The sequence below is a fragment of the Crocuta crocuta genome, unplaced genomic scaffold (genome assembly GCF_008692635.1).
Source record: "Crocuta crocuta isolate KB4526 unplaced genomic scaffold, BGI_CrCroc_1.0 scaffold188, whole genome shotgun sequence".
NCBI lineage: Eukaryota > Metazoa > Chordata > Mammalia > Carnivora > Hyaenidae > Crocuta > Crocuta crocuta.
In genome coordinates this window covers 63,553-87,482 of record NW_027532599.1, presented here as the reverse complement: position 1 = coordinate 87,482, position 23,930 = coordinate 63,553, and the positions used below count along the sequence as shown (strand labels likewise).

General features: G+C 44.9%; 1 protein-coding gene across 1 annotated transcript in view; it reads right to left on the bottom strand.

Moving 5' to 3' along the window:
- LOC144244759 (ATP-binding cassette sub-family C member 4-like) overlaps positions 1 to 23,930 on the bottom strand; it is a 156,432-nt gene that overhangs the window by 71,473 nt on the left and 61,029 nt on the right. The window contains exon 11 of the mRNA XM_077780094.1: positions 17,018 to 17,097. Within this exon, the coding sequence (XP_077636220.1) occupies positions 17,018 to 17,097 (80 nt within the window). The remainder of the gene's footprint in view (positions 1 to 17,017; positions 17,098 to 23,930) is intronic.

Here is a 23,930-nt window from a genome sequence, read left to right as displayed (position 1 = left end):
AAAGAGGTAGAACAAGTAAGTACCCTCGCACCCCATAAAGACACACAAAGACTTCTTATGACACACAAAAAAAACATGGACTATAAGAGGTGGGGGAGGGGGGGCGGCAAACATTGGACTTCAACAAAATTAAAACTTGCTCTTTATTAAAAAAGAGGCAAGCCACAGGCTGGAAGAAAAGATTCACAAAGGCCTAGTATTAAACTAGCATTTGTTTTTTTTTAAAATTACTATTAAGAAACATATACATACAGGGGCTTCTGGGTGCCTCAGTCGGCTAAGCATCCAACTGGCTCAGGTTATGATCTCATGGTTCATGGGTTCGAGCCCCACATCAGGCTTTGGACTGACAGCTCGGAGCCTGGAGCCCGCTTTGGATTCTGTGTCTTCCTCTCTCTCTGTCCCTCCCCTGCTTGTGCTCTGTCTCTCAAAAATGAATAAATGTTAAAAATATTTGTTTAAATAAAAAAAGAAAGATATACATATAAACTTCTATAAATCAACAATAAAAAAAATTTTTAGGTTTAAAAATCAGCAAGCGATCTAAATGAATATTTCAAAAAAGAAGAGCTCTGAATGGCCAATAAGCATGCATGAAAAGGAGCGCAGTGTCATGCAGCATCAGGGAAATACAAATTCAAACCACAATGGGACCAATCTCTACTAGAAAGGCTAAAATCAAAAAGACTGACAGTACTAACTTATAAAGAAGGACAGCAGCTAGATTCTCCACACTGCTGGTGAGCGTATGCTGCAAGCATCTTGAAAAACTTTATAATTTTTTGAAGTTAATATACACCTACCTTATATCCTAGCAATTTCATTTCTAGGTATTTGATCTAAAATAAATGAAAACACACATCCACATCAACACTTGAGCAAGAAGGTTCGTTGCTAAAAACTGTCAACCACCCAAATGTTCATCATGTGGGGAATACAAGAGTTGAGAAATCTTCAATCAGTGGAATATCACTCAGGAACAAAAAATGAATCACGCAACATGCAACCGGGATGAGTCCCAAAAAGATGCTGAAAAAAAGGCGGCAGCCACGGAAAAACATGTACTATGTTGATTCCTTTTATATATACATAGCCCCCCCAAATAAAAACACTGATTCTATGGCATCGGAAATCCCGGAAAGGTGTGGGTATGGAAATGAACACCAAAGGGCAAGAGAGACTTTCCGAGGTGATGAGAAGGTTCTACAACATTGCATTTTAGTTAGTTGTCAGAGGGATGCACACAATTATCAAAACTCAACAAACGACCCCAAAAAATGTACTTTATTGTTTGTAAACTATACCTCAATTGTATCAACAGGCTAAATAGAAGATTATGACACCACAATTCCTTTCCCATTTCTTTGGTCATGCTCAGGCAGGTGTTGGCAACGTGTAAATACACAGCCATAATGTCACATGGTGATCTCCTCGGGTGCGCTGTGGGGAATGAAGCGGGAGGCACCCGCGAGGGCTAATGGTAACCAGCCTGCGCCTCAGACAAAGCACAATTCCTGAGCCACGTCTGGCGTATCTGCCACACAGTGCTGCCCCTTAGCTCCAATGCCAGAGATGTTCTTATCTGCTTCGTGACTCAATGCCAATGAGGATCAAAGAACACTAAACCAAAGAACCCAAAGAAAGGGCTCCAAGAGACAAGTGAGTCATGAAACTCACAAGCAGAAGATAGTATAAATTATAGCTAATCAGGTTTCACATCAGATTGGAGAGAGAAATCCATACATAAAATGGCAAGTGGGAGATTTTACTAAACCTGAAGTTTCTCCAGCCCATCCCTTTCTTGCTCATCTTACAAAGAAAACTCCTGAAGTAGCCAGAACTGAGTGAATGTAACCAAGAACAGCCAATGGGGACTCTAAAGGTCCTCAAACTAAGTAAATATTTAGCCATCTTCCTCTCCCTAGCAACGACTGTCCATTTAATCATCCCTAACGACGCAAGGTGGCAAGGCGAGAAAGCCCCATGAGTGGCCGCTGGTTTGCGATGGATGTCATCCAACAACACCATAATGTGAAGTTCTATGTTCCGCACACCACCACCACGTGTGATAAAATGAGATGCCTAATTTTTTTTTTTTAGGTCTTAATTAGCTTCCTGTTAAACTACAAACATTATCATTGGAGCACACATGTTGGGACAGACAAATTGGAACACTGGTTGCCAGCTTGGGAGGGTCCCCGGTGATTAACTGTCACTACGCTGANACCATCTCTTCTTTCATCAACAAAAAGGTAAAGGAACCGTATGAGTGGGCTTGTGTGAATCCTATCACCCCGATCTCACAACCCCAAGGATCAAGTGTTTGTAAACATTTCCAGTAACTCGTATTATCAATTCTCTCTCCTGTTAACAAGGAAACCCACTTTAACTTGGCAGTTTGCGTGAATCATCATCTCCGGGCCTGGCATTTTCTCGGGACATTCCAGCCTTGCAACGGCTCTGCCTACAACGCTTTTCGTTGATTGTAAAAGCGTGAAAGCAACCGTGCTTCAGTGAAAATGGAGGAGTTTACTTTTAAAGAGTCGGTAAAACAGAGGTCTTCCAAATGAGGGCAAGGCGGCCTAACTAACAATCTCCTTTGTCCAATGGGGATTGGAGGGCGGGAGTGGGGGGAAGGGGTCAACACACCATAGAAATCTCAAAATGACAAAGTCATTGTTGGGTGAAAGAGGCTGGAATGCTTTCTACACACTTTCCCTGACATCTCCGCACAATGCAATGCAAGGGTCAGTGGTACTGACACAAGGAAAGGCAGTTCCACTCTCTTGCTTCTATAAAAGCCCGCGACCCAACCTATTGTGCCCTGGTCTTCGGCTTGCTTTGTTCTCAATACCCAGATGCAGCAGCTTTTTCTTTCCCGCTCCCCCTCTGGAAAGAAATGACTGCGGACACCTCCTTCACATTTTCTTTTTTCTTGGGCATTTTCACTTCATAAAGCCGCAGTCAATGTGTTTTGTGTGTGGTGAGGAGGGAATGACACGTTCCATGGTGGTCCCCACCACTCTCGGCATTGGTGGCTCAAGTAGCCTCAGGATTAGCCCTTTGTGCTCCGTGAAAGGTTATGAAAAGTCAGTTACTTAAGCTCAGTCAAGCTGTTGATTTTTTTTTTCTTTTTTTGGATGAGGGGTGTGGGGGGGAGAAAGGTTTTGCAATTCAGGTTTCCTCAATAAATTACGGCATTTTGCTGAGGGCAGCTGTGGGCAAGTTCACATGCTCAAGGAATCCCATGTTTCAAAAAAAAAAAAAAAAAAAGACAAAAATGCCTAAAACTTGCACACCTAAAACTTCCATTCCGTACCTTCATTTTCACTGGCTTCACTAGTAGGAAGACTTCTGGGAGGTGAGAATTGTTTAATATCAAGAACTCTAAATAAATGAACCCCCTGACTCAAACATTATCTGAAGGTTTCAAAAATTGCATTCAATTCGTTAATAGGAAATGTTTAGTGCTTGACAGTCTATTTTGAAAATAACGGAAATTGATCCTGTGAGTCAAACATGTAAAAATATCTATTAAAAACCTTTGGGGATATCAAGCTTAGAGTATCTGTGAAACAACTCAAAGTGTGGGCCTGATATTTATGGGCCTGACAATTCTGTGACAGTCCCTTTGATGCAATATAATGCTATTACCAAACTCTTCCCCCTACTTAAAGAGGTATGTGGTGCTTTAAAAACAACCACCCATTACGTAGTGCTTAACATGCACTTAGATGTTACGCTAAGAATTTTATTAAAATGATTGAATTTGGTCTTCACAACAACCCTTATGAAGTAGTGCCATTTTTCTCCATCTTACAGATAAAGAATGGGGCTCTGTGAGGCAGGAATGGGAAGAAGTAGAGCAAGGATCAAACGTGGAAAGGCAGACTCCAGGGGATGGGGCGGGGGGCTCCCACTATACACAGTCCATGACACTTTAAAGCTAGCCGGTTACCTTATAAGTGATACCCCCCTCGACTCATAATCACATTTACAGGAGCACATTTGGGGCGCCTGGGTGGCTCAGTCAGCTAAATGTTCAACTTTGGCTCAGGTCATGATCTCACGATTCCTGAGTTAGAGTCCCGCATAGGGTTCTGTGCTGACAGAGCCTGGAGCCTGCTTCAGATTCTGTGTCTCCCTCTCTCTCTGCCCCTTCCCTGCTCGTGCTCACTCTCTCTGTCAAAAATAAATAAACATTAAAGAAAATTTTACAAGGGAGGCTGGGTGGCTCAGTTGGTTAAGTGTCCAACTTCAGTGCAGGTTGTGATCTCACTATTCACGAGTTTGAGCCCCACTCATGCTCGCTCTCTAAAAATAAAGATTGAAAAAAAAATTTTTTTAATCAATAACAAANGCTCCAGATTCTGAACTGTCAGTACGGAGCCTGATGCAGGGCTCGAACCTACGAACCATGAGATCATGACCTGAGCCGAAGTTGGATGCTTAACCAACTGAGCCATGTAGGCACCCCAAAGCTTTTCCTACACAACCAAGAGCATCGGCAAAAAACATGTGCAGGGTTCTTACATCCTCAGGCGGGACCACACTAAAAAGATACGCAAGTTTTAAGCTGCCTACCTTCTTCCTTTGAAACTATGAGTGGCTCCGACTTGGTCATCAACCATAATCTGCCTGGTGGCGGCACAATGACCTACAGACCCATGGCTGCTCTCTGCTGGGGTATGGCCTCATGAATGACGTCACCGAGGAGGGGGCTCTTCCCCAGTGTGCACCCACTAATCAGAATTAAAGGTCTTCACCGGCCATACTTGTGGCATCACTACCTACATGTTCCTAATAGAAACTTGGCCAAGCCCACCATTTTTGTGGTGTCTTCTTCCCTCTGCGTGGCTTCCCACCAACATTCTAAATCCAAATCCCTGCAGTGGAGACACGAGCCTCCCTGTGATCTGCCTCCTCTGTACGTCTCCATCTTTATCTCCTCTGATGCTCGATCTCAAACTGCACACAGTGGTGTCCCTGCAGACGGCCTAGGCTCTCTTGGGCTTCCCGTCGCTCGTGCCTGCTTCTCCCCTACGTGAGGCTCAGGGATCACCGGGAAGCCGTCCCCAACATTCCCAGGCAGGGTTAGAGATGTCCTGAGTGCTATAATCTGAACTAAGAGTTGGCCAATTCAGAAATAAATAATACAGAATCTTTAAGTTTTGGTTTAATTTAAAAGCATGTACAGATCTGGTGTCGGAGCATCTCACGGTCTTACAAAAATCATACCCCTGATGCATCACCTAGGACTTCGAAAATGCTTTATGAGGCTCCCAGCTCAGACTCCTCCTGTATTTCTACAGTCTCCTTCCCCCAGTCACTTGTCTCATCCGTACCCAATTACTTAAAGCAGTTTTTTCTAAGTGGAGCCTTTTATTAAGCCTTCCCAGAGCATTCCGCTTGGCATTCCTACTTCTCAGTTCACACAGTAAGTACTGTCATTATAAAATGACAACAAGGGTGAGGAACAGGAACAAGTCTGGGAAGAATCACAACAGACTCTGGGGAAAGAGAAGGCCAAAGCATGGAGCAGACAGAGGGCCCCCCAGAGACAGCCACTAGAAGCTCAGTTTACAGTGGGGTGGAGAGGAGCAGGAGACGTAGGAATAGGGGAAAAGGAAGGAATGGATTAAACACCGAGAACGGTGGCTGACTCTGCCGTCCTTTCTAGAGCACCTGTTAGTGAAGGAATTAAAAATGAGTATAGACTAACATTTACCTCCGGAGGTTCAAGGACAGGTTTAGAGTCCATGTCTTACCTTCCCAGCTTCACACAATGCATGTTTTGCTAACTTCATCCATAATTCTCCCAAAAGGAGAAAGCCTCATAGAATAAACCAGATCATGGAACAAGGTCAGGCTTCCAGGAGACCTGGGGCCCTGGCATCGCTGTGCACCGAACTGAAACAGGGGAGGCAGAGCCAGAAGCCCAGGGAAGCCTCACAGAAGGCCAGCACGGAACACAGGGGCCTGCTGCCCAGGCCAGAGATGCCAGTGTGGACGCTGGCTCGAACCAGCAAGGCAGGAGGAGGAGGAAGCTTCTGCCACAAAACCTTTTGCAAGAGACTGCAAAAAGGAGAGTGCAATCTGCAACATAAGATTCTTTTCTGGACGCAGCCAAGGGCACAATTCATGGGCAACCACCACGCACAGGCAGCAACAGGAACCACATTATCAACCCTGCTCATTTTCAATAAAATCCACCAAATGGGAATAACAGGTTCCAAGGAGAAAGATACACACATGTCCTTGTTGCCCTCGGATTTACATGGTGAGTAGCCCCTTACCTGTTCAAAGACCTTGGATGGGGCCAACGGTTCACAGGTTCAAATACAAATCCTTCAGACAAGGTTTCCGGGCTGCCTTAAAATGCAGACCGTGATTCACATAGAGCCCTACATAAAACCCTCTGTTACAGCCACAACCATTATTTTCCTTGCGTTACCGTTGAAGATGTGTATCCAGTTACTTGATGTGAAAGGGCTGCATATCAATAACATAACTGCTCCTTGACGGTATATGTGCATTTATGTTTACACACGTACACAAAGCACAGACAGGTTCTGTTGTCTGAAACCAAGTATGCCAGAATTCTTATCTTCACAGAAGAGAAGGCTATTGCCTCCCTTATAAAATCTTAAAACTGAGAGTTCAGATCCTTTATTGACAGTTTTTCACAGTATTCAAAATTTAAATTTGCTACTTGGATGTTCAGTTTAAACTATAAAGTATCCATTTTACATATACATGATAAACTTATTATATATGCAGTTTACACATTGTTTCTAGTATTTAAATTGAACAATTTAACTTTTAACTTTAGTAGATTTGTGTCACTGTCTATAAGGAATGTAGTTCTAATTACTAGTGCTTGTACAGTATAAAATCACCTGTCGTGCATAGTTTTAATGCAAAGTTAAGCTTCTGTTTTACAACAAAATCTTGAGAAATGGTCCTTTGTTTTCATCACAGCCGATTATTTTTCCTTGTTTACAGAACAGTACTACAGAGCTATGTATATCAGAACCCAAACAAATGTGCATCAAAGTATGTGTAAATATTCTATCTTCTACTTCATGATGCTCACACCTAAAAAACAGTCACAGTGTCTCCTATACTTGTATTTGAAATAAGGCTTATCATAAGCGAAGGAATAAAGTTCTTGAAAATAGCAGTTCTTAGTCTGGATTTTATGACCAGTAAAAGTTTGAAAAAGCATTCATGAAGAAGGAAAGTGATTTGTCCATCTTTAATTCTAAAGAAAAACAAGGGGGCGCCTGGGCGGCTCAGTTGGTTGAACATCCGACTGCTGATTTCGGCTCAGGTCACGATCCCAGGGTCATGGGATCGAGGCCCACTGAGCGTGGAGCCTGCTTAAGAGTCTTTCTCCCTCTCCCTTTGCTCCTCCCCCTGCTCTCACTCACACATGCTCTCCTTCAAAAAAAAAAAAAAGGAAAGGAAAGAAAAGAAGACAGACAGACAGACAGGGAAGGAAGGAAGGAAGGAAGGAAGGAAGGAAGGAAGGAAGGAAAGAGCCAGCACCACAATTTCTATCTCAAATACCACAGGATCATGTTATATGAGCACTTTTACAACTTTTGTTGAGGTGGCAGCACCGGAGGTAACAGATGACAAATAATTTAATTATTACTAGAGATTCCATCTGGAACCTCCCTCACTGAGAACACTGCGATGTGCTCAAAACACAGAGAGGGGCACTCTGCTTCCCCTTCATGAGCATAAACGAGTGTAACTCAAAAATAGAAAAATAAAAGCCTCAAAGTGATAGGTTACTAGCTGTACGATCCTGAACAACTTATGTAACTTCTCTGGGCTTCATGTCTGTCATCTGTGAGAACAGCACAACTGTATATACCTCATGCAGTTGCCAGAAAAATGAGAGGTTACACAAACAAAAGATCTGAAACGAGTCTGGGCACCCAGGAAGGAGTCTCTAAACGTTAGCTAGGATTAATGTCATTTCCAGGTCATGTGGGCTGCCCTTTGTGCTGACTTTAGACTTCCTGGCTAAGAGCCACTTGACTGTGTTTAGAAAACAAGATGTCCAAAAGAGAAAAAGAGACAATTTCAGCTTTGAAAAAAAAAAAAAAAATCCTACACCATCCTTTTTTTCTTTTTCTTTTTTTTTTTGCATGTTACCTCAGCTGGGGGCAACCCGGTGCTTGGGAGCCGCTGTCCTCAAAAGGGCAGGCTGTTGGTGGACCAGAGGTCCATGATGACCGCAGACAACCACTTTCCTATTTGGGGACCGACTCAAAACAGTTTTCATGATTTGAATGAAACACCAAGAGCTGATGTGCCTCAGTTCCTGAAGCAGTGCTGGGCGTGAGAGAATGCCATGGAATGCAGCCCCAGAGGCTTGTCTCTTTGGGATTTTGAGGACTTACATTAGAAAAATATTTGACTCTCATGATTAGTGTCAAATATGTTTTTTTTTTTTTTTTTAATTTGAAGTAAGAGCATAATGTCCCTCCTTGGCTTAAAATATTCCAGTGGTTTCCGTTGCATCCAGAAGAGAACCTGAACCCCTTAAGCTACAGGGTCCAGTTCTGCCTACGTCTCCACTCTGTTCACGGCCTGGCTTTCCCTCTCCCTGGGAAGGCGCCACTTTGCCCCCATCCTGCGCGTCTGCACCTGTTTCCTTTCCTGAGCCCCCTCTCCCGCCAGTCTGCTTCCAGGTCTTTCCTGCATGGCTGCTTCCTTCATATTTCCCAATCGCAAACATCACCACTTCCTTGAGTACCATGTTCCAAGCACTCCCGGAAGTTGTCTGCAAAGCCTTTCCATTCCTTAGTGCACTAAGAGTTTATTACAACTGCCTTATAAACTTACCTGCTGACCATCTGTCTTCTGCACTGGAACATAATTCCCAGAGGCCCACGCTCAGTTCACTTTTCTACACGCCAAGGTCTAGAAAAGTGCCTGGCACACAGCAAGTGCTCAGTAAGTGCTGACTGGTTGACTGGAAGGGAGGTCGAAATGAAATATGCTCAACACTGCTCTCGGCCACGGTTAGGGGACCCCAGCTTCTTCAGAGGGGGTGGGGATGGTTTTACTGAAGAAGAGAGTGCCCACAGAAGGCTTCACTAACAGGAAGAAGAGACTTCTGATGGTCCTTGAAGAATGAAGAGGGTCCCACTGGAGGCTGCGTCAAAGGTGTGTATGTAACACACAGAAGAGCACTGAGAGCCCAGCTGGCAGGCATGTAGAATTTCCTTTCAGGAGTTGTAGAGAGATTAAATTTAACAGCTAGGAAATCAGAATCGTACTCTCTAGGCCTGAGCTCCTTTGTACTACAAATCACCAGCAAACAAAGCAAAACAAACCTATTTAGATATATATTCTGAGAGCACACTTCAGGGTGAGGAAAGAGTGTGAACCCCGTTCCCACGTCGGGCACCGCCCATCTTGGAGGCAAATGGAATGTGGTTATCCCTCACCCTTCTGTGACATATTAGAGTCTCTGGTTCAGAGAAGAAAATAAATTTAGTTCTGACATAAGCAAATACACTGGCATCTGCAAGCTGAGAACAAAGGTACCGCTGGTCTCAGAGGACCACGGGCAGGTTAATCTATGCACCACAGTGTTCGCGAGGTAAAGACAGAAGAAACAAATAATCAAAGGCAGTCTTTCTTTAACTACTAAATGTTAAATTATCTAAGATCTCACGTAAGGGAGTGAGAAGGAATTAGCTGAGGAAAAGGATACAGAATGAACACTTTAAAGTAATAAAAATCATTAAAACGATCAAATATCTCTCAAAGCTTATCAAATATACCAAGGATGAACAGAACTGTCAGAAAGAAGTCGACTACCCTTGGCACTAACTCTATCCTTTCAAACAAAGCTAAGCAACTCCCTTCCACCTCCTGTCTCTTCCTGAGCTCACACTCAGTTCCCACAAGGGCATTGCTTCCAGAAGTACTTTCTGCTCCACCATCCACAGTGGCCTCTTCTCTCTGAAGGAAGGGCACTCCCTGAAAGCGCAGGTGGGCTCCTGGACTTAACAGTTTGCCTTCCAGGACTTCCTCTGGGGAACTCGGCAAAATTAGCATTCCACACTCAGCCAAGGAAGAATTTCTGGATGGCTCCCTCTCCTGGGGGCGGGAAGGGAATGGCAGAGAGCCATGAGGGGAGGGCTTCATGCTTGCTCACCTCTATATCTAAGGACCTCAACTCTAATCCCTGTTTATCAGCGGGATATGGGAGTAAGAGATACATTACCCGCCGCAGTGTCCCCAACACACAAGCTATAAAACTCAAACAACACTGAGCAAATTCCTTCAAAAACAGCTTGGTCTCAGCTCAACTTCCTCTCCTCTGACTTTCAGCCTTTGCAATCCGGCCTCCTTCCATCCTGAACCTTCTCCGGCTGCTCACTGGACTCCTCATCATCAATCCAACCGACAGCTTTCTGCTTCCTCACCTGTCTTCTTTTGGTTTTCCAGCACCGATTTTCCTCCTCTCTCCCTCACTGTTCATTCCAGGTCTCGTCTGCCTGCCTTTTCTGCCTTTCTCTTCAAATATCTAGGTTTCCATAAGGTTTTGATCTTGGCCCCTAAAATGCTTCACGGTCTCTGGCCAAGCTTATCCATCCCTCCCCCCGCCCCCCCAAATCAATGACCTGCTCAGGGAAGAATACACAGGCTCTATACTCATGCCACGTCTCTCAGATACCAGGCTCATACCTCCAACTACCAGCTGGACGCCCCCACCTGGATGTCCCAGCACTCCCCTTAAGAGAAGGGAACTCAAAGTCGCACACGAGGACTGGAGATCAGACTAGTCTCAGGCTAGAGCCATATCTGCTCTCCTACACAGTCTCCCTCCTTTCATGAGGTCACCCAGGGCTGTAACTGCTGACCTTCAGTCTCTCCCAAGAGAGTGTACCTCATGTGACATAGGAATTAAAGGATTTTTTTTAAGTTTTATTTTTGAGAGAGAGAGAAAGTGGAGGGGGGGCAGTGGAGGGGGACAGAGGATCTGAAGTGGGCTCCATGCTCACAGCAGAGAGCTCAATGTGGGGCTTGAACTCACAAACCATGAGATCATGACCCTAGCCAAAGTTGGACCCTTAACTGACTAAGCCACCCAGGTGCCCCTGGAAGACAGGAATTAAATGTCATTCAACTCTGCAACCAAGCCCAGCACGGTGCATGGCATGTTGGACACAGTGAGAGCCGGCCAAGTGAAGGAGGATACAGGCTCTGTCCTTCTCATCCCTCATGGCAGGAGCCCAATGAAAGATTGGGGGGTGGGGAGGGGAGACACAAAGATAAAGACATGTGACAGGAATGAGAAAATATGGTAGCATTACAAGTGTGCACACCACAGATATATCATAAAAACAGTGTTTCCCTTTCGGAAGAAACAGTCAAGAGTCTCCATTACATATCTAGTTGCACATATTTTGAATTCCATTTTTTTTAATGTTTTATTTATTTCTAGGAGGAGAGAGAGAGAGAGACAGCGTGAGCAGGGGAGGGTCAGAGAGAGAGGGAGTGACAGACTCTGAAACAGGCTCCAGGCTCTGAGCTGGCAGTCAGCACAGAGCCCGACGCGGGGCTCGAACCCACAAACCACGAGATCATGACCTAAGTGAAAGTTGGACGCTTAACCGACTAAGCCACCCAGGCGCCCCTAGTTGCACATATTTTGACAAAACAACAGAGCTATACAAATATTACACCTGTGTAATTAAAATTAATCATTAAAAATTAACTTTAGTCATTAATTAAAACTTAAATGTCATTAGAATGTTAAGAACATTACATCTTTTACGGGTAACTTTATTAATTAGTGATTGTTTTAAGAAAATTAAAGACTAGGGGCGCCTGGGTGGCTCAAACAGTTGAACATCCAACTGTTGATTTCAGCTCAAGTCATGATCCCAAAGTCATGGGACTGATCTCTATATCAGGCTCTGTGCTGAGCATGAAGCCTGCTTACGATTCTCTCTCTCTCTCTCTCTCTCTCTCTCTCTCTCTCTCTCTCCTTCCTTCTCTTTTTCTCTCTCCATCCCTCTGCCCCTCCCCCAGCTTGTACACTCTAATTAAAAAAAGAAAGAAAGAAAATTAAAGACGAGATTTATGCTGCTGGTATTTGTGCTATGGCATTAGGAAGTCAGCCAAACACTCAAAAATGAGAATTTTAATTACTGCCTCTATGCTTTGTTTCTTCACCCAAATACATCATGTTCTGAAGGCCAAAGTCCTATTCATCATTGATATATCTCATGTCTGAGGTCTAGATGAAGATCTTGACACTATTTGTATTTTGGTCCCTATTTTTGTAAAGATATTTAGTTTTAACATGTAAAGAACTATATCTGGCTTGACAGATAACTTGGTTTTAAGAATATCATTAATACTCAAAGCCGTTACAATTTTTGTTAAAGCAAATAAACAAAACATGTCTGAACACCACCGGCAAGCCAGATGGGTGCTGCCAGCCACTGGCTAACTTATCTGATAAGCCCAGGGCAGCCCAAGCTGCAGACTGCTTTTGTTTTGGGTTGCAGGAATTATTTATTTCCTACCATGTATTCAGAAATTTCCCTCGCTCCTGGCCCAGTCTTCCAAAATGCCTCATTGGTCGAAAATCGAACTTCCTTCATTCACGGCCATTCCTTGCCCAGGTCAGTTCAGGCTCCCAAACCCTGCCTAGGAGGCCCACTGCTCTGCAGATCGCTCACTCTAACACAGGACAACAGGAAATGACATACAATTTCAAAATTCACAGTGTCACAGTCTCCCATGAACTGGATTAGGAGCAGCTAACTATCCAAACAAAACAAAACAAAAACTAAACAAAATAAACAAAACCGTACAAATATTGACACAAATACAAATCTTTTGTTGAAGTTCAAGGGACAAAGTCGGGCAAATAAGCTCGACCTGGCCAGCAAATATACTCAGAATTTTCTTATTTCATTGAGTCAATGGGGTAATAAAATCTGCCTCTGATTTCTGACTCGCTTCTACAGAGTATTACCGACTCCGGCCACCACAGCTCAAATGGAAGATTCTGTTCTCTGGTCTCTCCCCAGTTTCTTAGCATCAGACTCCGCTGGGAAAAACAATGAAGTTCTAACCCAATGGTTCACATTTCTGAACTCTGACTTACAAAACCAACAAAACTATCATTGTCTTAGAGAAAAAGCAATCAAACATGCATAATATGGATTAAAATGCTCACATGGATAAATGTAATCACATTACTTCTGTATCGATTTGATTTTGACTCTCCCGAAAATGCAGGATCGTGCGCGTATCTTTAGTAAGGGAGAAAGATAACACTACACGTGACAGCCTTAATTTGAATATTCTGATAAGTGGAAAGCTTAACTCCCTATTCATGAAGATATCTCAGCTTTAGATTTCAGTTTGCGTTCTGTTCGTTACTATATAAATCCTGCCAAATTCTCTCTGGCTCAGGAAAACCAGATGTAAAGGATATAGAGACTGGGAAGGCTCACAGCTCCTGCAAGAGAATACCAAGGGGATCTTCTTGACAAGGAAATTCCCCGTCCTTTGAAAACGCAACCGTTTCAATTAAACTTACCTGTTATGTTCCAAAAGCCTCAAGATCTGTGAGCTTCCCTGGGCACGGGAGGGGCTGCCAGAGTCAGAACATTCTTACCCAAAGAACTGGCTGTGAGACATTCAGATCGGGGGGCTTCCTGATGCCAGCAGCTGATGCTGCTACTGACATCAGAAACAAAGGCAACGAGGCAATGTTCTACCCTCTCAGTTCCGAAAGGGGCTAATGGAACTCTCTGGAAGAGCTCATGAGCTGGACGAGAGGTCTGAACGTTATTTTCTTTTGAGATTCCCATGCTATTGGGAAGGTGCTGGGTTCACATAGGTAATATTCGAGACACCTATATGTTTTCCCAAATATTTACAACTTTTCAATTTCTTAGGGGACTGAGTCAACATAGGTAAAATTTCCTTTAAAAAAACCAAACTCACCCACCTGAGAAAGGGCAAACAAAAACTAGATCAACTACTTAAGCAACGCCACAAGCTGAGTCAAGCTGATTGTCATTTTGACCTTGCTTTGCTTTAATTTAGGAGCCTATTTAGAAATGTAACATGCAACCCTCTTCATTCGGCTCAGCTAGCAGAGCTAATAGGCTTCTAATTAATTTCCAGAAGATTGCTGTTATAACTAACAGGTTTTAAACATTTGGTTGATTGGGGAAAATGAATTGAATATAATGTATTTGATTTGGGAAATTAGTTTTCATTCTATGTGCTTACCCTAATAGTGTTTATTTTAAGTTTACATGATTCCATTAAGAGTCTCAGAACAGCACTGGGTTGTTTTTACCCGTACGGAGTCCTAACCAACTTAAGAAAAAAAAAAAATCAATTTACATTTTGATTTTTGTTGGCCTTTATTTGAGGGCAGGTTAAATTCATTTTTGTGGCTTTAATAATTTGAAAAAAATCTTTGCTCACTAATATGCCAACGGGCCCAAATACTTCAGAATGAGTCCAGTGATACCTCAGTCAAAAGCCTGCTCATCGCATGCAAATCCTTTGGAGAAAGGCCTCTGCACACAAAGTAAGATGAACCAGTTACTGCATTGTTTATGAAGTTTCCCTTGATTCCTCCTGACAACCATTTAAACAATGAATGTTGGGAAATGTCCCTCAAAGAATCAGCAACAATGGCAGGGATCAGAGCTTTTATATCTAGCTAATACTATTTTTAAAAGGAGAAAATATTTCTTCCTGAAGGGATTATGGGAAGCCTTATTAAAGACACCTGCAAACAAAACAAGTGACAATAGATCTTTATCATAATTGATAACTGAGTTATCCTTTAGACAAAACTCCTTTCTTGGAGACAATAAGATCGAGATTTACCTTTGCTGTTAGAGCCGAGCAATCAGCTAATTGGGACTGCTGGCCTTCCACCAGGAGAAGTCTCACCAAGATTAAGTGAGCGGATAATAAAAAGGCCCTTGTCTCTGTGGTTAAAGAGAAGTACAGCTAGACTAGAATTTTCTCTCCTGAGGCTGCTCAGAAAGGTTTATAATGAACTCAGCCAGCATCGATCCCTGTGTCCAGTTACATCACTCAAAACTACATGGGTGACTCTAATCACGAGGACCAGCGATGGGACGGCCAGCTTTGCAAGCTCAGCCACCGCCTAACCTGCACTTTGCAAACAAACAGCCTCTCCCCACATCTTCTCAGACTGATCAGCAATCACTGTCAAAACGTGACCCTGTCTGAGTGAAAGACTGCTTCTTGGGGATAAATTACAGAGCGGAACCCAGCAGGGCACTTTTATAAACTAAGTTTGCAGAAGAGGGAAGGAAAAATCAGAGATCTGCGCGGTAAAAGTACTCTGCCTCGGAGCCTCCCTTCTCCTGGCCGGTAACAGTGTGTGCCTGCCCTCGTCGGCTATGCTCTCTGCCGCCAGACACTCACTGCTGCATCTCCCTTGTGACTCACAGAAATGCCTGTGGTCATTTTGGGCCTATTAGTTAGTGATTTTTTATGACACAGCTAATTTTCCAAATTAAGTAATTCTGGCTCCTTTTAAAACAGTGGCTCCAGGGGGCGCCTGGGTGGCTCAGTCGGTTAAACATCCAACTTCGGCTCAGGGCATGATCTCACGGTTCGTGGGTTCGAGCCCCGCATCAGGCTCTGTGCTGGCATATCAGAGCCTGGAGCCTGCTTCAGATTCTGTGTCTCCCTCCCTCTCTCTCTCTGCCCCTCCCCTGCTCATGCTCTGTCTGTCTCAAAAATATATAAAAAACTATTAAAAAAGTTTTTTTAAAAAATAAAACAGTGGCTCCAGAAAAATCCCTAAGTTTTAACTGGAAGTGCATCTGGGCACTGAAAAAAAGTGTGGGGAAGGCCGGGGGTGTGGGTGGCAACCATCAGGATGAAGCCCTAACTGCAGACCTCGGTGGGAGCATTCCTACCTCCTGGCCTTACACAGTGTTCATGACTAGACTACTCAGAGAGAGTGAAACACAAGGTCATGAAGTGTCAGCAACAGCAGCAGCGATTTTAGAATATGTGCGTGCAGTTGTTGATAAATGCGTTTCATTTAAAAAGAAAAAAAAAAAAACACACACACACCTTGGAAATGAAGAAGAAAGTCCCCTGGCCTGAATCACTGAAAAGTAGACAGAATTAAGCAGTAGGAAAAGCATCCCACGTGGGCGGCAATACTGAGCGAGCAGATGAGGCATGAGATGACCCAACATCCTTCTTCAGAACCTCAAGTTCACAGACAAAACAAATGCTATTTGTAAAGGTATTTGTGGGATTGTTGGGTTTAAAACACACACACACACACACACACACACACACACACCCCTTAACACTTATTGCAATCAACGTGTGAAAGAAAAGCTGCCTAGATAAACAAAAAAGACATTTTCTGAGATGATTTTGATCCTGGACTCAAATTATTGGCTTAAATGTACTTGCCTTTAAAGGCTCTGTATCCACAATAACTGCTCTCTATTGTCCTTGCTAACAAAGTATTATTTTCACCTTATTATTACTAATCTTTTCTTTGTTAGTAGCCACACCTGGTTTTATCCTCAAAAATGGTGCAGTAAATATTTGTCCTTTGTGGGGATACAATGCATAATTTAGTTAATCTAGGCTATCTTTCCGTGCGAGGTGATTGTTTCTCTATTATGAAATGTGCTCCCAGGCGAGACAAAGCCATGCCAGATACCTGGAAGGCAGATGCAGGGCCACTTACCAAGCATGTAGCTGCTTCGAACCAACCCTGACATGACTCTGTAGCCACTCCTACACAAGGCATTACTCATGTTAACTTAGCCTCCGAATCAGAACCACACCTTTCTTTTACAAACACGGCCTTTACTAAGATAACATGACATCGTCAGGCCGGAGGGCCCACCCTCGGCCCCCAAGAAGAGGACTTGAAAGAACAGGAACTGCAGTTTTCCATTTGAGATCTTGGCATCGCTGTTAACATTACCTGGATGAAATCTAGAAACGTCAGGGGCAGCAAGTCATCCATGTGCCCAATGTCTTTGGAGAAGCGATTTAAAATTCTTCCTGCAAGAACAGGATACGAGAAATTACTCATTTCCCCAGACAGGCCCTTGAAGAGAAACAATTCACAGATAAATCAAAACAGTATTTTAAATGCATATGTATTTAATATATTACGCATTCATACAAAATAAGCCGATGTCCGTGGTAAAGGAAAAGAAAATAGGATGATACCTAAAGAGAAACAAAAATACCACCAACTGGCAGTGGGCAGGGAGTTGAAATTTGGCCGATTTTTAATAAAATGGAGGGGAAGAAACTCTAACAGCAGGCTCGGGAAGGGCTGGTGGATTTTAGAACATTCCCTCCTTGGAGATGGCATCTAAGATGCCACCGGGGGGCTGGGTTGGTAAATAAACAACTGCAAAATATGTAAATGGACCCCAACTGTTATACTCATTTTGCTTTAGTTATCAGAATTTTGCTAAATGGTATTTTTTTTAAATAAATGTAATTATAACCTCTCTTTTTTAACTCCCCTCAGAGTGGCTCACAGCACCTCACATTTTGGCACATGTTGGAATTCTGCCATTACTCCCCTGGTTGTGAGTTCTCTAGTGGGGCAGTTAAGTTGCTGTTTTCTGAGGTACACCGAGTGTGACACAGACAGACTCATTCTTGGATTTCCGACAGGACCAGAGGAACGTAGGCAGGAAAAGAGAATTATTACTTGAGGATTAAAGATGGTTTCACATTACTCATTGTATTTCCCTTCCCAGAATCCATGAGAACAATACACCCTAAAGGCTTCAGATCTGGAAAGTGAGAATAAGTTTCTAAAAAATATCTAGTCTTTTAAATGAGAAGATTTTAAAGAAATTGAAGCTACACACACANCACACACACACACACACACACACACACACACACACACACACACACCCCTATTTTGGTGTAAGCAACTCCTGAGAAATGTGTTTGTCCAGGCCCCTGAACTTTAGTAATGGAGGCTTCAGGAAGCCAGCCTGCAGGCAAGTGTGGGTACAGGGGAGCTGTGACTTCCTCCCGCCAGACCAAGCCACAACTGGACCCTGAATGGCCAGAGGCTGGCGGCCAAGCCACCACTGCCGGGAAGCGCAGGGTCACTCAAACCAAGATGGCACAACTGAAAGCTTGGCGAGGCCACACCATGACACTCCCCGGCCTCCATTCTCCTGACTCTGGCTTAGGAAATACAGGCTCCAGAAGCAGCTTCTTATGGTGACACTTTTGGCAAGCCAGGTGACAGCTTTTCTGAGCCTCAAATAATACCTCCTTGAGAGGGCGATTTGGAGGATTAATTGGGCTCATGCATGTGAAAGAACCTAGTCATGATGTCAGGTGCATTATCAGGTGCTGAAAACAAAACACCACGGTGAGAGAATTGCTGTCACCCAAGGATCCGCAGCCAGGCTCCTGGGAAAGTCTGTCCACCTGGCACTGTCAGGTCAACCTGTTAAAATGCACATTCAGCTGAGAACAAACTGAGGGCTGATGGAGGTGGGGGAAAGGGGAAGGAGGGAGATGGGCATGGAGGGGGGCACTTGTTGGGATGAGCACTGGGTGTTCTATGGAAACCAACTTGACAATAAACTATTTAAGGAAAAAAAAATGAAATGAAAACAAAAAAGAGCACATTCAGTAGCCTCAGGCTGGAGCTGAAGATCCTGCATTTCTAGCTCACAGGGCACAGGGGGCGGGGGGTGACGCCCTCTCTGCTGCTCCCCAGACCACACTTTGAGGGGCCAAAGGTTAGGAGGTTATTTAACCAGCTGTGCTTTAGAAACATTAAATTTTGAAGGGCAATTTCCCACATATTCTTCCAGATTTTGCGCACTACCTACTTTTTAACTTCCCAAAGTATCAATACCAAGATAAGGAAAATGTGCATCTAAAAATGTTAAAAGACACAGTTTAAAACATGTATCATTGGGGCGCCTGGGTGGCTCAGTCAGTTAAGCGTCCGACTTCGGCTCAGGTCATGATCTCACAGTTAGTAGGTTCGAGCCCCGCGTCGGGCTGTGTGCTGACAGCCAGCTCAGAGCCTGGAGCCTGCTTCAGACTGTGTATCTCCCTCTCTCTCTGACCCTTCTCTGTTCATGCTGTCTGTCTGTCTGTCTGTCTCTCTCTCTCTCTCTCCCCCTCTCAGAAATAAATAAAACATTAATAAAAAAAGAAAACACTTATCATTTCTTCAAAGGAAAACTACAACTTTTCAACATAGTCGGGACTCAGAACACTGCGAAAGTATGGTTCAGCTTAAAAAATACTGAAACCAATACTCAAGTTTGGTGGTTTTTTTTTTCCCCAAGATGAAAAGGCAACAGAGAGATGAATGACACATGAAAACCATCCCTTTTACCTTCTACCAGATGCAGGAGTCGGACGGTCTGAAGAGACCCGTGGTTGGCACACAGCATAAAATACAAGGACAACACAAATAACTGAGAAAAACCAACTCCCCAACACAGCTACTACAATCACTGAACTGAACTGGATGTCAGTGTCAAAACCCTGAACTTTCGTTCACCAAGAGGCGGAGTCCAGAAAATGTGAGATTAGGAGAGTCAATAAGTTACTTCCTTGCTCCAAGAAACAATTAATGGGATGATTGGTGTTTGCAGACTGTTTCATCTGGCCCTGCCATAGACTGTTAGAGTCAGAGCTGTGATTTCAAGTTCACGGCCTCGCAATTCTAAACTTTCCTCAAAGGTCCCCAAATCAAATCCGTATGAATTCCCTTCACACACATGGCATGCCTCTTCGTCCAAAGGGCATCTGGCCTTGCTGGAACACCTCCAGGGATGCGGAGGGAAGGGGGCTTCATGGTGGGGGGGGGACCCCAATCCATTTTCAGATTCTGTTCTGTTAGGCAGGGCTTTCTTACATTAAACCAAACCTCGCCTTCCTAGAACATGCAACCCTCTGCTTATTCTGCTCTTAGAATCACATGGAATGAATCTAATTTCTCTTGACATGACAGCCCTTCAAATGCTCGAAGAAAGTTAGTCAATATCCTTTCCAGACTTCTCACATGCAGTCAGCCCCTGGTGCCTCAATGGGCCCTCATACCACACAGTGTCCCATCTTGGCCACTGCCTCCTGCCCAGGCAGATGGCCAGTCTCAGTGAATGCCTTGTGCCCGGGATTAAAATCAATAGCTCAGGCACCGTTTGATTACGTTGGGGCAGACTCACAACACCCTCTCCCCTATTCTGCACAGGATATATACCCAATCATGGGGCCAAGAAACACAGTCAGTTCTGGTGGCCAGGTCGCATTTCAATGAAAATCCACATCGCACGGGTAGATTGGGGGAAACAACTGGGCAATATGTATGAAAAACTTTAAGAACGCATCCCTCGCCTGGGTGGCTCAGTCCGTTAGACGTCTCACTTCAGCTCAGGTTATGCCCTCGTGCGTGGTTCATGAGTTCGGGCCCCTAGTCAAGGCTCTGTGCTGACAGCTCAGAACCTGAAGCCTGCTTCAGATTCTGTGTCTCCTTCTCTCTCTGCTCCTCCCCCTCTCTCTCCCTGCCCACCTCCTCAAAAACAAACATTAAAAAATTTTTTTAAAAGAACGCATCTCTTATGACCTGGAAATTCCATTTCCAGGGATATATCCAGGAAGTAAGTAAATGCATCAAAGATGTTCACTGTAGGTTATTCGGCAAGTGAGAAGTAGGAAAGTGAACATTAAGTCTGAAACAAGTCTATAATGTATTGTGTGCAATTTAAATTTATCAGTGCTTTTTTTCTACGGTGACTATGTGTGACTTGTATAAGGAAGTAAGGTGGGGAGGGGAGAGAAAGGCTGGGAACAAAGAGGAGGGGGAGGCAGAGACTTCCCTTGAAGTCCACGCCGCCAGAGAGCCTCCTAACCGTTCTGTCCGCAAGACAGGATCTCATGAAAGCGGTCGTCAGACTTCTCGTCCAAATACAAATTTGTAAGCGATTTTAAGAAAGGAGTCTATAGGGGCGCCTGGGTGGCTTAGTCGGTTGAGCGTCCGACTTTCACTTAGGTCATGATCTCGCGGTTCGTGGGTTCGAGCCCCACATCGGGCTCTGTGCTGACTGCCAGCTTGGAGCCTGGAGCCTGTTTCAGTCTGTGACTCCCTCTCTCTCTGACCCTCCCCTGCTCACGCTGTCTCTCTCTCCTAGAAATAAATAAAAAAAACATTAAAAAAATAAAAAAAAAAAGAAAGAAAGAAAGAAAGGAGTCTATAGTCTGAAGTGGAGTCAATCACATATTAGTCAAGTTCTGACATCTCTCTCGTAACCCAGGACTCCTCAGCCTCCTTCTAACCAAACTATAATGTGAAACTTCAAAGCTCCCTTGTCTAATGGGGGCTCTATTCTTTCTATGTGTTTTTAAAAAATTGTTTTAAATATTTATCTTTGAGAGACAGGCAGCACGAATGGGAGAGGGGCAGAGAGAGAGAGAGGGAGACACAGAATCTGAAGCAGGCTCCAGGCTGAGCTGTCGGCACAGGACCATGAACTGTGAGATCACGACCTGAGCTGAAGTTGGATGCTTCACTCACCAAACCACCCAGGAGCCTCTTTTTCTTTTTTAAACAAAAAAGAAGGCATGATTAAATATCATAAAATATTGAGATATATTTTTATTGAGGTATATATTTTACATCCTATAATGTTTACCCCTTTTAGGAGTACAATTCAAAGAAATTAAGAAATGTTACTGAGGAGTAAGTACAGCCATCGCCGAAGATTAGCTTGAAAACGCTTTTGTTGCCCCAGGAAGATCCCTCGTGCCATTTACAGGGACTTCCCGTTCACACTCCTGGCCTCGAGCCACAACGAGTCTACTTTCTTTGTCTATAAATTTGCCTTTTTGGGACATTTCATAAATGGAATCGTACACTTTGTGGTCTCTTGTGTCTGAATTCTGTACTTAGCCCTACATTTCTGGGTCCATCCATGCTACAAGGTGTCAGGAGTTTCCTCTTTTTGTGTTTAACGTTTGTTTATTTTTAAGAGAGACACAGAGATTGTGTGAAGGAGGGGCAGAGAGAGAAGAAAACAGAAGCTGTGAAGCAGGCTCTGGGCTACCAGCAGACAGTGTGATGTGGGGCTCTGAGCCACAACTGCGAGATCATGACCTGAACCGAAACGAGGAATCGGACGGACGCTTAACTGACAGAGCCACCCAGGTGCCCCAGTAGGTCCTTTCATCTGCTCTGTATTCTTTTTTAAAAACTTTTAACATTTATTTATTTTTGAGAGACCAGAGATAGAGCACAAGTAGGGGAGGGGCAGAGACAGAGAGGGAGACACAGAATCTGAAGCAGGCTCCAGGCTCTGAGCTGTCAGCACAGAGCCCGATGTGGGGCTCAAACCCACAAACCGCGAGATCATGGCCTGAGCCGAAGTTGGGCGCTCAACCCACTGAGCCACCCAGGTGTCCCCTGATCCGTATTCTTCGGCACCGAAGGGGTCACAAACACCGGCACAGAAGGCCCCACCAGGCCATGCCACACCTGACCTAACAGGTGAAAGCGGATGTGTTTAATGAAGAACTCTTGGACGTCAGGAACTTCTTTCCATGTGCTCATGTGTAGCTTCGCAGAAAATTCCAGAACCTAGTTAGTCTGATACAAATTGGCCACTGGTTTAATAGCCCTGCAGAGTCAGAAGTGAGGAGTGTGGGGTCCCAGCTGGGTGAGGAGCGTGCTGGCCAGGGAGGGGGCGCTAGAGCCTCCAGGCAGCCTGTGTCCAGGGGAGGCTGCCGTCTCTCCCAAAGGGCAGAGAGAAGGGACCTGCACCTCACAGGTACGACGCATCACGACGGGGCAGAGACTGGTTCAAAGGAGGCGAGTGTTCAAGGAGCCCAGAGGCGGTCACGGGGCTGGGAGGTCGCTGTGGGATGGGGGAGCCTGGGGAAGCAGGACGAGCATGGACTGCACTGCTCTGCACAAAGCAGCACGGCTGACGCGAGCCTGAGGACAGGAGCGGGGGCTAAGGAAGTGTGGGGGCTCAACGCTTCCATCACCGCTGGTGCCACGATCGGTGGTCTGTGTGGTGGCTGCGCGCGGAATGGCACGCCGCGGGGTGGCAGCGGGAATTAGGGAACCGTGCCCTCCGACGCTCAGCAGCGGCTCACCCAGCGCCCACTTTGGCTCGATCCCTTATCCATAAAGAGGAGACGAGAAGACTTGCCTCCACCGCCACGGGATCAACGAGACTGTGCTCGCAAAGGCACCTCTCAACTGCCACGTGGCCAGGTGCTGTCCCTGTTAGCACCGGGATTTGAGAGCTTGAAGGAGGCATGAAAGGTCACACGGGCTAGTAGTGTCCAAGCCCTGTCTTGTCAAGAGTCCGAGATTCCACAGAGGTGTCTGGAAGGAGGAGGTGGCAGAGGAAGTGGGAGCCAACCTCACTCGGCTCCCGACACCCCACCCCTGCCCATGAGCTACCCAGCCCCTCCCCCAGCATGCTCCTCAAGAGGTTCCCTCAAATCCATCTGGGCGTTCAGGCAGAGGGGGCCTTTGAAGAAAGGGCTTTGAAGCTAACAGAGATGTTCACATCCCTGCAGACAAAGCTCCCTGGGACACAGAGGAGGACCCGTGGCCCTCCTGGCTCAGGGTGACACAGTGACATTTCATAAGGGGCGGGTGCTCCTGACACACCATCCTGGGATTTCCACACGTCAGAAAAAGGTCACGTGACAAAGTCTATGTTTTTCTAAGGATAGAGCCATTGACCACCCTTCTCTGTTTCTGGTTCTCTTCCTAAACTCTGCTCACTTTCCTTCTAATGGCTTCCTGTTCACTTCTGCATCCCAAACCCTAGCTCCAGTCCTTTTTTTTTTTTTTTTTTTTTTTTTTTTTTTTTTCT